Below are 14,310 nucleotides of genomic sequence, written 5' to 3'. Positions count from 1 at the left end.
AGAGGGCTTCCTTGAGGCAGGCTAGAGGAGTAGGGTGAAGACATTGCTTATCTCCTTACGCCAGTCTGAACAGCGCTGTGGGTGGAGCGCCCTGGGCCTTGCTTCCTTTGACCTGGCTTGCTCCTCCAGGGCACTAAGAGGAGGCAGAGCTCTGCACAGGGGTAAATGAGCCTGCCCGGTGCAGAACAGGGGAGGACTGGGTCTGTCTCCTTCCCCAGGGCCGCCAAACGGACCAGGGCTGGAAGCCCAGGATGGCTCGTTGGCTCCCTGGGCAGAGGCAGGAGCTCTTGTCCCTGCCACTGAGTGAAAACCTGCCAGTAGCGCAGGCCAGGTGAAGAGGAGGTGCCCAGGCCCGACAGCCAGAGGGCAACGGAAGGAGGTCCTTGGCTGGTGTGACTCACTGCCGGTCCTTTGGCTGTGATGGAGCGGCCCCAATTCATGCCCGCGGAGGGAGACAAATCACTGCGGAGGTGGGGATAAATACAGCAAGGCAGCGAACAGTCTGGCCAAACGGAGACCCAGCCGCTCCAGAGAGACGAACAGGAGAGGCCAGTGCTGGTCCCGTAGGCCCCCCCTCCACCCCCCCGCAGGCTGAGCAGGATTTCGTCCTGATGGCAGCCTACAGCACAACCTAGTGAGAGACACAGGTGGGGCATCCTGCAGAGCCCCTGCCTGGGCCAGGCTCTGGGAGCAGACGCTGCATCCTGTCCGAGCGCAGCCAAGCAGGAGACAAGTCAATGACCCTCCCACCTGCCCAGTTACGCCAGGTTCTGGTCCCAGAACAGCTCTGCCCTGGGTCAAACCGGATTTAATTCAGGGCCGGTGCTAGGCCGGAGAGCAGACTTGGTGATCACAGTGCTCCTGTCTGGCCTTACAATGGCCGAACCCTGAACCCTGGAAGACGCTCATGCTGCTGGTAACAATGATTGGGGGGGTGGGTGGACGGGACGTGGGACGTCAGTGGCACCACCATCTCCTACCCCTCCCCCCTCGCCCCCGCCTGGCTTGTGAATGGCTGAAACCATTTGTGTCAAATTTGTGAATAGTTTTGGGCTGCAAATAAACTATTTGTCCAAAAAATGTCACCCAGCTGTACTCTCAGTGCAGGTCTAACGTGGATTAGCGTTAGCTCCGTCTCATGGCTGGGGAATGAAATGGCCTTGTTTAAGCCACGCGGCAAGCCAAAAGCAGCACTCCTGATTAAAATCCAGATCGCCTGCTCACCAGTCTGCAGTGTAATTACTGGGACAGTCGTTGCTGGGTGTGGAGTCATGGGGCAGATCACTGATGCCTGAAGGCAACTTGGCTGACTCAGGGGCTATCACTATTTTTCCGTAGCAGGCGATTTGTGACTCTCTCAGTGAGCGCTGTTTGCAGTGGCCCTGGCTAGATATGCACACACGTGACGGGTACAGTGACAGGGCATTCGATGCTTTTGCTCGGTGGTGAATGTATGCAATGAGTTTTAGGAACAGCTGGTACTATGGAGAGAGCAATCACGCTGCTCCACTTTGCTGCATCATCACGCAGGTAAAGACTGTTCAGTGCAAATCATGTACACAATGGAGCTGGTCCTTAGCACATGTAAATGGTCCTAGCTCTGTTGCAGGCCAGCTATTTTCAGTTTGCACAGCAGTCCCACTTTGGTTTTATGGCGTTTCTATTTGTTCAGTATTTGCTGGCTAGTCTGAACTTGGTTTTCATAATTCGAGTTGGTGGTAATGGCCTCACTTTGATTGTTTGCTATTCATTATTCATGTGCGATTGGGCATGTCAGTCACATGGCATTTCTTAACCAGGAGCCTAATAATGAATGACAGAAAGCAAACAAAGAAGACTGCAGGTTGGGTATGAATTTTCAGCTAATCATTCAGGCTACAGTTTTGTGGATCTTGTCGGGCTCATGAATATTCTCATAAAGTAACCAGCAGTGGCTCCGGTAGTTACATAATGACTCGTCTGACCCCCATCAACGATAGAGGAGTCGCTTGCCCCAGTGACAGAGTCATGAAGCTATTCACAAATCACGCTCTGCGTGTGACCCAGGCTACACAATATGGCTTTGGCCCACTAGTGGTAGGCTCTGTATCTAGGGGGATGAATGTGCTAAGGGCTGGTTTTCTTGCTCAAACAGTAGGGGCTTGTGCTTTGAGATCCTGCAGATGCCCTCTCCCGTGGTGTCTTTCACATACCCCCGTTGTTTGAGCAGAACTCCTTCCATTGCCTCTGTGATGCTGGCAGACCAGGGGCCAGGTCCCTAGGTCTCAGCTGAACCCAGACAGATGCATAGCTGGAGTCTGTCCGGCTCACCTAAGGGTTAATAGTGCTAGGATGGGTATTAGAACGATAGGAAGTGAGTAGCAGTTGGACTCTACCGAATGCTTGTTTAGTGCTGCCTGCGTTAATCTGACTTGCAGTAGCTGTTGTCCATTTGGTTGTGTAAGATCTGAGCAGGTATTGAGAGCCTCTGGGATGGTATGAATCACCAACACAAAAGAGGGTTGTTAATGAGTGTGAAGCGCTGTCAAAATTGGAGCCCCTTCGATACCAGACAGGCTCTGGGTGGATCTTACAACTGGAAAATCCTTAGATCTGGATTGATAAACCAGCAACAAAAAGACTCCTACTGCTGTTCTGCACCCCTCCCTGTGAGGAAGAGGCGGGGAAGTGCACACCTCCCATCACCTCAATTTGCAGCTCAGAACATATGGTAGGAGGGGGATTAAAAACCCCAGATGAAATGAACTAGGCATGTCTAGACCTCTTGGATTGTGTGTGGGGGCGGGTGCAGCGGGACGGTAAGGTCTTCCTAGGCATAAGCAAGCGATCCCCAGCTGCTTAGCCTGGGTTAGCCCTAAAGATCAAATAGCGCTTGCTGATGATAGAAGCTGATATATACCTTTTGAATCCTAGGACTGTAACTCATTTGTGTGTCTACGTTTGCTTGCTTTAACCCAGTAAATAACTTGCTAATTTCCTTTTCAATAAAGCTTCAGTTTGCAATAGGACTGGCTTGAAGCATTGTGTTTGGTGTGAGACCGAACGCGCAATTGACCAGGGATAAGGGACTGGTCCTTTGGGCTCAGGAGTAACCTGAATGTCGCTGTGATTCTTGGGGCAAGGGGCCATCGACCCCAGCGATACACGGACACCCCCTCCCCAGGCTCCCACCCCTCCCAGGGGAGGGACCGACAGACTTTCCCCGCGACACACACGTATGCCCTCCCCCGAGACCACCTCCTCCCACACGAGGGAGGGCCCAACAAACCCCTCCCGCCCCTGGACAAACCTGGTAACCCCACTTTGGCCACCAATGTGTGGACTCCCACCATAACCTAGAGATGACCCCCCCCCGATAGCTGGAATAATGCTCCCCCCGTCCCTATCCCCACAGTGTCGGGGGGGGGGTGAGAGGCACACTCTATAGCCCCCACTCTCCAGGGATGATGTCATCATCGCTAGGGTGACACCTCCCCAGTCCCTAATGCCTCAGCTCTCTCCTTGTGGCCAGCACTGGAGCGTCTCTGCCGCGCCGATCCCTCCCAGGGGCGGCAGGCGCCTCACGGGGGCCCCCAGGAAGCCGAGGGGGCACTGGCCCTGAAGGACTCACTGCCCAGGACGTGGGAGCAGAGCTTGTGCTGAGTTAGCTGCAGCCTCTGGGCATGGGGCAGGGTGTGTGTGTGTGTGTGGGGGTGCTGGAGTCTGTGGGTGAAGTGGCTGCAGCCCCACTGCAGAAAGGGGGTTCTGCTGCCTGGGCTGGACACGCTGTACAGTTTGCAGGGAAGGGAGGCATTGCCCCCCCCCATCTCTGCCTGTGTGTAAAATGTCAGCGACAGGCTTTATAACCCAGGCTGACGCCAAAGCTTGGAGAGGTGTGAACCACATCATGAATCTCAATGGTGCATTTAACACCAAGACCCACTGCTCTGGGGAGCCAGGCCACCACCACCCCAGCAGGGGGCCCTGTGTGTGGGTGGAACGGGCAGAAAGCAGCCAGCCAAGTGGCCCCACTCAAGCAGATAGACCCTGCTTGCTAGGGCAAATATTGGGGTGTACCCCCTTTCAGTAGCCCCTGCTGCTACTCCTGCAAGGAGAAGGGAATGGCAAGGCCCTGATTTGAGGGGAGGGGCCTGAACTCAGGAGTGACAGAGCCTGGGCTGCTACCCCTGTACAGTTCAGGGCACTGGCAGCTGTCCAAAGAAAGCTCCACCACTTGGCCTAGCGGCTGTATGCTGTGTGTTTTACTAAACCGTATAACTAGCCGAAAACTAGTTCTGAATGTGTTTGTATCCTCCCCCGCTCCCCTCCCCCCAAAACACAATCCCAAAGCACAGGGAGCAACTAGACAAGAAATACAGAATTGGAACAAATGATCCTCAGTGGCCTTCTTCGAGAAATAAGTGGTGCTGACAGCCCCAAATGAATGAATATTAAAACAGGCATTTGCAATGATCAATGTTTCACCATTATTATATACATATAGCTCTCCGATCAACCAACTCTCTCGAAAGAAATGCTAGATTTGAAAAAGAAAGGTGGAGGGGGGTGTCAGAAAGCAAAGAAGCCTATTATTGTGGTCAGTGAAATGAGGACAATGCTTAGTTCCTTTACAGTGGACCAGTTCAGGTGTCTATGGGGGGCGGCACAGTGAGAAAATGGCACACGTTCTCTCGCCATGTGGCGGCTGGGCGTGATGTCTAAGAATCAGCTGCGGTCATGATGTTGGAATTTGAGGGTCCTCCTTTGCTGTTCTGTATCCGAGTCTGCTCGGGGGTGGGCCTACGAAGTGGTCCTTCCCTGTGTTAGTCCCCTGCTTGCCCAGGACATATTGCCGAGGGTTGCTTGTATTTAGGTGCTGCATGGTCCCCCCAGGGAGGTGGAGGCTGCCTGACTGCGTTACGTGGCTCAGGGGCATCACTCGCACAGCATGACTGCTGAGAAGGATTAATTTGACAATAGATCCCATGCTAGACTAACGTCATGTGCCGTGCACTGAGCGTGTTCGTGCTTAGCTGTCGCTATGCACAGCCCCGCCCCATTAGTTTCTTTTTAAAATGAACCAAGAGCAGGAAAGGAAAATCATTTTCTCTTTTTTCCTCTTACGGCAGCCTACTGAATGCAAGAAGATTAGGCAACACTGTTCTATGCTGAGGCCTCAAGCTCACCCTTCAGCAAACGCGTCCTAGTGTCCAAAGAAAAACTTTCCGTTCCAGGAATCGCTCCTCGAAGAACCAGTAGCGGAGTGTGCTCCCGCAGAGTTCAGTGCAGTGCGGACTAACGTATTAACTAGCAAGCCGGGGCAAACCAGCGGTGGGGGCAAAGTTCTAGATCACCGGTAGGAGCTAGATTCTTGTAAACACAGTATTGCGTAAAACAAAGAAGAGTTGGAGGATGAAAAGATGCAGGACGTGTGCATCATAAACCATCAACCCACTTTCCTGTCTTTCCAGTATCCAACACCAGCACGTGTGTCTCACGGGCGCCTTGGAAAATCGCAGTCCGAGCTGCTGTGGTTTTCTGCACTGCAGAGAGCTGCACAGGTGGTTCTTCCTCTCTCCTGAGCCTCACAAGTGGTTGTTCTTGGACAGGTAGGCGATCAGAGCCACGGCAACCCCCACATAGATGCCAGTTCCAATCGTGATTGACAGCACGGCCAAGAAGAGTGCTCGCCGGGAGCTAGAGCTTGCTTGGTGGAAGTCTCCCTTGGCCACTGCTTTGTTCGTCTGAAAGATAAATCGACAAAAACTGTATTTATTGACCCTGAAAATGAAGTGGACACATTCCTACCATACGGAGATGACTCTTACGACTCACAAATCAGTAACAGCTTCTGAGTGGAATTTAATGGAGATAGGCCCAGATTTTGCAAGGTAGCTGGGTGCTACTGTGGTCACATCACAAAACCTAACTAATTTAGGAGATCAAATCTCATTTTCAAAAGGGGCCTCTTTTGGCTTTCACTTTGGCCTCGCCCTTAACGAAGCAGGGAAAGCAGCCCTAAACGTTCTCATTACCGTACCGCTGTTGTGCACATATTTCTTACTGGCAAATGATTACCATAATTAGTGGGTACAACAGAAAGCAGTAACACGGCCCCCATCTCTCTTACGAGTGAGTTGTACTGTTCCACAATGAATGTCCACACTGGGGACACGTAAGGTATTGGGGGCGGGGGGAAGGATTTGTGGGCATCAAATGGAACATTTCATGGGACTCGCCCTGAGGCCATTTCTCCATTTCCACATGCAGTGTCCGAGGAGCAGTTTAAGAGCTGGGAACCCAAAGATCTAGTGAAATGTGAAAATCACAACTGGCTCCTCTCAGATGGCCTTCAAATGGCTGACGCGCTTCCTGCTTCACACGCTCGCTGCCAGCTGCCAGACAAACGTTCTCGCCAACCTGGCCAAAGCCGCTGCAGACAGTCACTCCACATGGCTTGGGGACAAGAGCCAGAGCCGTGCTGCTGTGGGACAGCAGGTTTGCAGCTGGAGGCTTTGGGGGTTCCCATTCACTGGCAAAGTTACTGCTCCTATGCTTAGGTGCTTTGCGGAACTGGGGCCATAGGGGTGCTTCTCCCTTGGTTTGGCTGCATAACGCTGTATTTAGCTGCTTGATCCCCACCCCCCGGGACCTACAGGATGAACCTCACCTTGATCCCTACCCCGGACAGTGGTAGGGGAGGCACTGAGTATGCTCGGACATCTCTTTCCCTAGCTGACTCGATGGCTCAGAGGCACAGTCCAAAGCCGGCTGAAGCGGATGGGAACCATCCCACTGAAACCAGTCCATTGAATTCTTCCCCTGTCTGCCCTAGAAAGCTACATGACAAGGACGCTGGATGGGAAACTGCAAGGTTGAAGGGCGCTCCTTTGATTATTGCAATTCCATTTGCTAACAATGAAAACCAAGACGACAACGTCTCAAACCGCATCCTTTCCCTGTTCGGAGTATCCTTACGCCTGTTCACCCCACGCCAGTGACACACGAAGGCCCATGGGCGTAGGCTCCTAGAGACCAGTGACGATGTGGGACTTTGCCTCATTGACCGCAGTGGCATTACTCGTGTGCTTAACATTACACATGCGCTTAAGCGCTTTGCTGGGTTGTGACCCCAGTCAACCATTCGTTTGTATTTTTAAATTACCTTACTCCTAGGAACCCTGGGTATGAAATGGTGCAGTGCATGGGCTGGGCCCACATGCAGAATTTTTAAAGTATATTTATTAGTAGGCTGAGCAGAATTCAATTTTGACAGTATCGATGGTTATTTTTAAGCATTTTTTTCTATTTTTATCTATTTAAATGTTCACAGTTGTGGGAAATTACTTGGGGGTCAGACAATTATTTAATGACAGGAGATGCTGAGATTCAAAAAGTGAAAGCTTTATAACTGTTAAAACACAAATTGTCATCATCACGTGTCAAAATATACAAAGTAAATCTCCTTAAATCAAACTCGAATACATTCTCAAACAGCATTTTTCTTACTGTGCCTGTCTGTACATTTCAATTATCAGCAATGGAACTATTTTTTGGTTGGCTTGTGTACGGTGAAATTAACATTTACCAGTAAAAATTGAATCCTTCCAAGTCTAATGATGACCCTACTATTATTTATTGTTTGTACTGCCCGAGCACCGCGGAGCAGCAGTAAAGACTGAGACGCTAGACACTGTGCAACCATGGAACAAAAACCCCCAGTCCCTGACCCAGGTCAGTAAAACAGTTAGAAAAGGAACAACATCACAGGGCTGACTCATAACAATACCTACCTCTCATCTAGTGCCTTTTGTCAATGGATCTCAAAGCGCTTTACCAATGAGGTCAGTATCGTTATCTTCATTATACAGATGGGGAAACTGAGGCACAGAGCAGTGAGGTGACTGATCAGACCAGTGGCAGAGCTGGGAATGGAACCCAGGTCTCCAGAGGCCCAACACGGTACTCTAGCCACTAGGCCACACAGCCTCCCAAATGGTGTCTGTCACTCTGTGGGCTTCATATTGTCACTGGCAGACTTACTCGTCAGTCAATTACAATATATCAGTGTGCGGGGAGGGGGGGGGCATAATGAATGCGTTGATTATATTTCTTTGTGCACAGACACTCTGTTTTTGACACGTCTCTGCCCGTCTCTAGCTTTCTAACCGGTTCCCGCTACGCCGGTATTTGCCTTTTTACCATCTTGCTCCCTGAAGCAATTTCGAGCAGCCAAATGACAATCCACGAAGCTGACAAAAAGGCTGCTGGCCATTACGTAGTGACTCTATTAGGAGAACTGTCTCTTCTGATTTATCAGCCTAATTCTTCTTGAGCATAATGCCTTATGAAAGCGAAAACAACCTCAAACAATACGTTAGTAGGCATCAGCGTGGGCCGGCAGGGGAGGAGAATAATTCTTGGGAAAGAGCGACAAGTAAACAGCTGCCATGATGAGATTAACCCCTCCTCCTCTGCCACCAGGCGAAGCTGCCGCTGACTTCCTGAGCAGCGCACGGTATTTCCCCAGCTCTTGGCATCTGGCTGAACACACAGGCCAAAAGTTCCCAAAGTGACCAGTGATTTCAGGGCCTCCCGTTAGCCCAGCGAGGGCTACGGCCAAGCAGGCCTGCCCCAAAGGTGGGGCCCGTTGAAGGGTCTCAGGTTCACTACACGAACGTACTAGTCACTCTTAAGGCTTGGCCATAGGACCTGATCCCAAGCCCAGGTCCCCAAAGGTATTTAGGTGCATAACCCCTATTGAAACTAATGCGAGTCAGGTGCCTAAATACCTTTGGGGATCTGGGCCTGGGAATCTTTCCATTCAACAGACTTTGGATCAGGCCCATAGCGAGAGGAGTTTCCATTTATACATTACACTTTATTCCTAACATGTGCAGACACCCACAGAAAGCTTCAGAGATTGTCGTTCCTTCCTCAGGGGATTGCGATAGCTTCAACTTGCTCCCCACCTCCATGCCCCGGCTATCTGCAGCAGTCTTAACAAACGGCCTGATCCAAAACTCTCTGAAGGGAATTAAAAAAACTCCTACTGCTCCGGCCCATACTCCCATGGGAAATCTGTCTGGAACGCCCCAACTGCCATGCTTAGCTCTGCCCTCGGTAGCCACTAAGCACCCCTGTCTTCACACCCTACACACCACTGTAATAATCTTTGTACAGAACATGCCTGGTGAGGTGTCATTTGAAAACTAATAACTCGCCGGTCAGTCACATCATGGTGACATGTCTGTAGCAACATGATAAGTAAGGTTATGAATTCCCCCATACGATGCCACTAGCACGCGTTCCGGACCAGACCACCTGCCTAGGCAAAAAGGTAAAACTGGTCGGTCTTCACTGTATAGTCTTCACTGGACTATAAAAGAATGGGACAAAGAACCCCAAGTTCTCTCTTTCAGTGAAGACATCAAAGGAACCAGCACTTTGGGCTTCTGGGGGAGATCCTGATCGAGGGGATGGGGTGATGTCCATCTTGCTGGAAAACTCTGGGTGAGAAAAGCCATCTTGAAGAAAGACTTATCTTGCTAGGGTAAGTTCAGTCACTAGAAAGCATAGGGCAGTGCGTGTTATTTTCTTGTCCACACTGTCCTCGTTTACAGCTCTCCACTGTCACCTTTTAATTTCCTGGTGATTTTGGGGTTTGGCTAAAAATAATGATTACATCATAAGCATCATATGGCAGGGTTTGTAGACAACTCACACTTGGCATGATTATTGCTCAAATCACATCGCCTGCAGCTTCACAAGTGATCATTTGCTTTCAGGCAGGTCACTTTTCAACTTGCAGGGGAACTGTTTTGCACTGTACCCTGCAACGTCAGTCTCTCTTTCTCTGCAGGTGATGTATGTTCTCTTTACCATGCAGTCATATGTGTACTGGTGTGTTCCCTTTGTGTTAGGAATTGCCATACCAGATCCGAGAAGTTGGAAAGGGTTCAGAAGAGAGCTAGGAGAATGATTTGAGGTTTGTGAAATCTGCCGTATAGCAAGAGACTAAAGGCACTTATCTATTTCGCTTATCCAAGAAAAGGCAAAGAGGTGATTTCACCAAGTACCTACATGGGGCAGAGATGACCGATAGTCGATGGTTCTTTAATCTAGCAGAAAAGGGCATAGCGAATTCCTGCGGCTGGAAGCTGAAGCTCGACAAATTCAGATTAGAAATAAAACACGCATTTTTAATAGCCAGGTAATTAACCACTGGAACAAGTTACCTGGGATGTGGAGGATTCTCCACCAGTGGGCATGGTTTAATGAAGACGGGGAATCTTTCTCAAAGATAAGCTCTAGCTCAAACAGAAGGTATGGGCCTGGCGCAGGAAGGACTAGGGGAGGTTCCACAGCCCGTGCTATGCAGGAGGTCAGACAAGATGATCGTAATGGTCCCTTCTTGCCTGAGACTCTGAGAGACAGCCCAGTGGCCGATCTCGTCCAGTGCCGTGTCTCCAACAGAGGCCAGAACCAGATAATTCACTGGATGGTTCAAAACCCCATGAAGCGGGCAGTTGTTGCCCATAGAAAATTCTTCCGACTACACTCCATGTCCTGAAGCCTGCGGGCTTACCTCTCTTCCACACTTCTGGGATTTATGATCCGAAGCCAATGGAATTCTATGAGGAGTCTTTCTCTTGAATTCCATGGGCTCTGGATCAGCCTCACCCAGTTCAGTCATTCTCATGGGCCCCTACGCACCTGGGCTCATTGCTTTAGTTCCTTGGCACCAAACTGCTGCCTGACAGCTTCAAGGAAACAAAATGAACCTTGGTACAGTCAAATCTTCGAAGTGAGGCTGTTGATCTCAAGTCTGATCCTGCAAGTTGCTAGGAATCCTTGACTACTATTGAAGCTGGTGTGAGTTCAAGATGCTCAGCATCTCATTGAAGTCATGCAACTTGTAGGATGGGGACCTTAAATGTAACCTCCTCAGTGCCCCAGCAGGGATGTCAGCATTCCAACACGCCCTTTCCAAATGCAACCCACCCACCTCCACCGCAAACGGACCGGACGTCACTCCCTTTACACCATCCATTCTGCACAGTTCTGTACAATGATGGGGAAGGTGCTGCTGGATGGAGGCATCTCTTGCTGGAGCAGGGATACCATTGTGGTGCATTCTTTATGGTTTATGATGGTTGTGCTAGTGCCGAATGTCTCTCTCTGGGTGGGGGAGTAGAGGGCATGAGCTGATGCTCGCTTTAATGTCTAATGTCCTTGCTTTTTAGGCTGTGGGTTAGGTGTATGGGGTTAATGTCTCCTTTGAAGTCAATGGCAAAATGTAGATTGACTTCAATGGGGCCTGGAGTTCACCTGTTATGTATGGAGCGATCTAAATAGACACACAACACCGTGTATTTGTATTAATTTCCCAGCTATTTTAGATAGGACCTTCACCATAGCAATGATAGGGTTAATAAAAACCAGCATTTTTGTCAACGAGCTCTTTGATGAAGGGTGGAGCTCTTTGTGAAAGGAGCCCTTGCTACAGCAGAGATCCAGCTCTTGGTTAAACTGTTCATCCCACGCAAAAGCGAAGGTTTTGAATTGCCGAACAGCTTTCATGGAGTTGCTGTTTTTGGACAAACCCACAGTTACTTCACTTACAGTCCCACCCATCCTGACACTGTTCCGTTAGCTCAGCCGATTTGCTTCGGAACCAGCTGAACACTTCCATGGAGATCCCAGTCTTCAATGAACTACTTCATCAAAATCTTCTTCTCAGACACAACCCAAGGCCCGGGGCCTAGCAAGATCCAGTCCCCATGCACCCAGTTGTGGATACAGGAAACATTACTGAGAGCACATACAAAAGGCAATTTTTTAGTCTTCTAATCTGTTCAGAAAGGGTTCCCTATGCCCACGTTGGAGAACAGGCGTCACTGGGTACATCTTATCTTTCAGTCAGAGGTCTCACTGGATAATTTGCATCCAAGAGATTTTAAAAAGCTGGCGGAGGAGCTTATTAATGTTGATTTTCAATAAGTCTTGGAACATCAGGGAAGTTCCAGAAGACTAGAAGAAAGCTACTTTTGAGTCAATATTTTACAAGGGTAAACAGGATGACCCAGGTCATCGTAGGCCAGTCAGTCTGATGGTGATCCTGGACAAGATAATGGATTGACGGACAGGGGGGACTCCATTAATAAAGAATTAAAGGAAGGTAATATAATTAATGTCATTCACCACGGGTTTATGGAAAATAGATCCTGACTAACTTGATATCTATTTTTTAATACAAGTTTGGTTGATAAAGGGAATAGTGTTGATGTAATATACTTAGACTTCTGCAAGGCATTTATCTAGGTGCCATGATTAAAAAACTAGAAAGGTATAAAATTAACATATTGTCCCTTGTTGTTTGCAGTGTTGTTGTAGCTGTGTCGGTCTGTGACGGGGCAGAGCGGCCCCGCACTGGGACAGCAGGGGTTAATCCTTCCTTCCTGGCAGAGGAAGCCCCGCCCCGGAAGCTCTTCTGGGCATGCTCCAACTGGAGGCTAGGTATAAAAGCCTGCAAAGCTGCTGAGTTGGGGCTGACCACCGGAGGAGAAGGACGCACACAGCCAGCTCCCAAGGAGGAACAGCCCACGTTCCAGGCTCCAGGAGCTAGCCTAGCCGGCCCGAACCCTGCATTTCAGATGGAGGACCCGCCAGAGGGGAACGGACCAGAACCTACGTCTCCGGAGGAGACCGCGACATTGAGGGTAGGAAGTGACTCAGGAACTTTAGGGACGAGCCGCGTTAGAGCAACACTGACGTTTGGCGTGCTGTGGCCAGATCCCCACCGAGCCATCGGCAAGGGGAACCCCGCCATTAGGAGAGCCCTGGGTCGGGACCCGGTGGAGAGGGAGGGCCCGGGTCCCCCTACGCCTCTGGCCATTGGGCTGCACTACCCCGCAGCTGAGGGGAGTTCTCTGGACTCTGGCCGTTGGGCCACACTACCCTGCTACTGAGGGAGAGACGACGGATGGGACACCACCAGGAGGGGGCGCTCCGCTGGACAGAGCTAATTCCCAGAAACAACCAGTAGAAGGCACCAGGTGGTGAGTCCCAACCCCGTTACACGGTCCCAGGATATTAGAGAGACCAAGCGGGTGAGGTAATATCTCTTATTGGACCAACTTCCGTTGTCTCTCTCGCCAACAGAAGTTGGTCCAATAAGAGATATTACCTCACTCACCTTGTTTCTATAAAATGGACATTGCACACATTAAATGGATTAAAAGTTGGCTAACTAATAGCTCTCAAAATGTAATTGTAAATGAAGAATCATCATCAAGTGGGTGTATTTCTAATGGGGTCCTGCAGGGATCAGTTCTTAGCCTTTTGCTATTTAACATTTTTATCAATGACCTGGGATAAAACATAAAATCATCACTGACAAAGTTTGCAGATGACACAAAAGTTGAGGGAGTGGTAAATAAGGAAGAGGACAGGTCACTGATACAGAGCGATCTGGGTTGGGTGGTAATCTGGGTGCAAGCAAACAATATGTGTTTTAATAGGGCTAAATGTAAAGGAATACATCTAGGAACAAAGAATGTAGGCCACACTTACAGATGGGGCCCTCTATCCTGGGAAGCAGCGACTCTGATTGCAGAGTAGACATCTCCATTGATGCAGAATGTTTTCTCGACTGGCTAACTACAGCTTAGAGGACCTCGCTCATGATTAGCAACATCCTCCCCCCTCCTTTTTTAAAATCAACAACAAAAAATCCCTAACTCCAAACTCTCACTATGTACAAATGATACTTTGTAGCTTTTAAACTAGGAGCCCAAAAAATCGTGAAAGGCAGAAGGCAATTGGGGCCAATTTTTGATGGATTAGAACTTGGAAACTCGTGGATTTTCTTGAAACTTCTCCCAAAATTCCAGCTTTACTCAAACTATGTGTTGAAACTTTGGGACTGATACATTCATTGTGTTTTCCCCATAAGATAATCAGGTTCAACTCCCCCCTCAGTGTGAATCAGAACGTAACTTTTAGCTATGGCATCACAAAGCCCTTTCACAAATATCGTTCAGTTCAGCTTGCTAAAGAACGATAAATATACACGGAAGTGATACAAATATCTGGTTCTAAGATCAGAACTACCTAGTAGTCTCCGACTGCCAGGATTCAGGAGGACATGTTAAATCCACTATGAAAATAAAGAGAAACTGTTAATTGGTATATATCTTCGTTTCAGCCTCAGTTAGCCAGACGTGCTACTTTTAGTAGAGGCAGCCCTGATTTGAAGCAATCTAGATCATGGCTGTGCAATTTTAGCAGATGAGCCACGGGGGAAGGTAAATGGGCACGATCTCTGTC

At 49.5% G+C, this 14,310-nt stretch overlaps 1 protein-coding gene across 5 annotated transcripts in view; it reads right to left on the bottom strand.

Annotated features, from left to right (window-relative positions):
* Positions 1-4,442: 4,442 nt before the first annotated feature.
* The window catches only part of SYNDIG1 (synapse differentiation inducing 1), a 142,378-nt gene continuing 132,510 nt past the window's right edge, over positions 4,443-14,310 (bottom strand). For all 5 annotated transcript variants that reach the window (XR_010600009.1, XM_065589933.1, XM_065589934.1 and 2 more), the window contains one exon: positions 4,443-5,723. Coding sequence is in view for 4 of the 5 variants with exons in the window: in XM_065589933.1 (XP_065446005.1) it covers positions 5,565-5,723 (159 nt within the window). In the remaining variant the exon portion in view is untranslated. The remainder of the gene's footprint in view (positions 5,724-14,310) is intronic.

This window comes from Chrysemys picta, chromosome 3, assembly GCF_011386835.1.
Source record: "Chrysemys picta bellii isolate R12L10 chromosome 3, ASM1138683v2, whole genome shotgun sequence".
Lineage (NCBI taxonomy): Eukaryota > Metazoa > Chordata > Testudines > Emydidae > Chrysemys > Chrysemys picta.
Note: the sequence above shows the minus strand (reverse complement) of the source record. Positions and strands in the feature narration are given on the sequence as shown.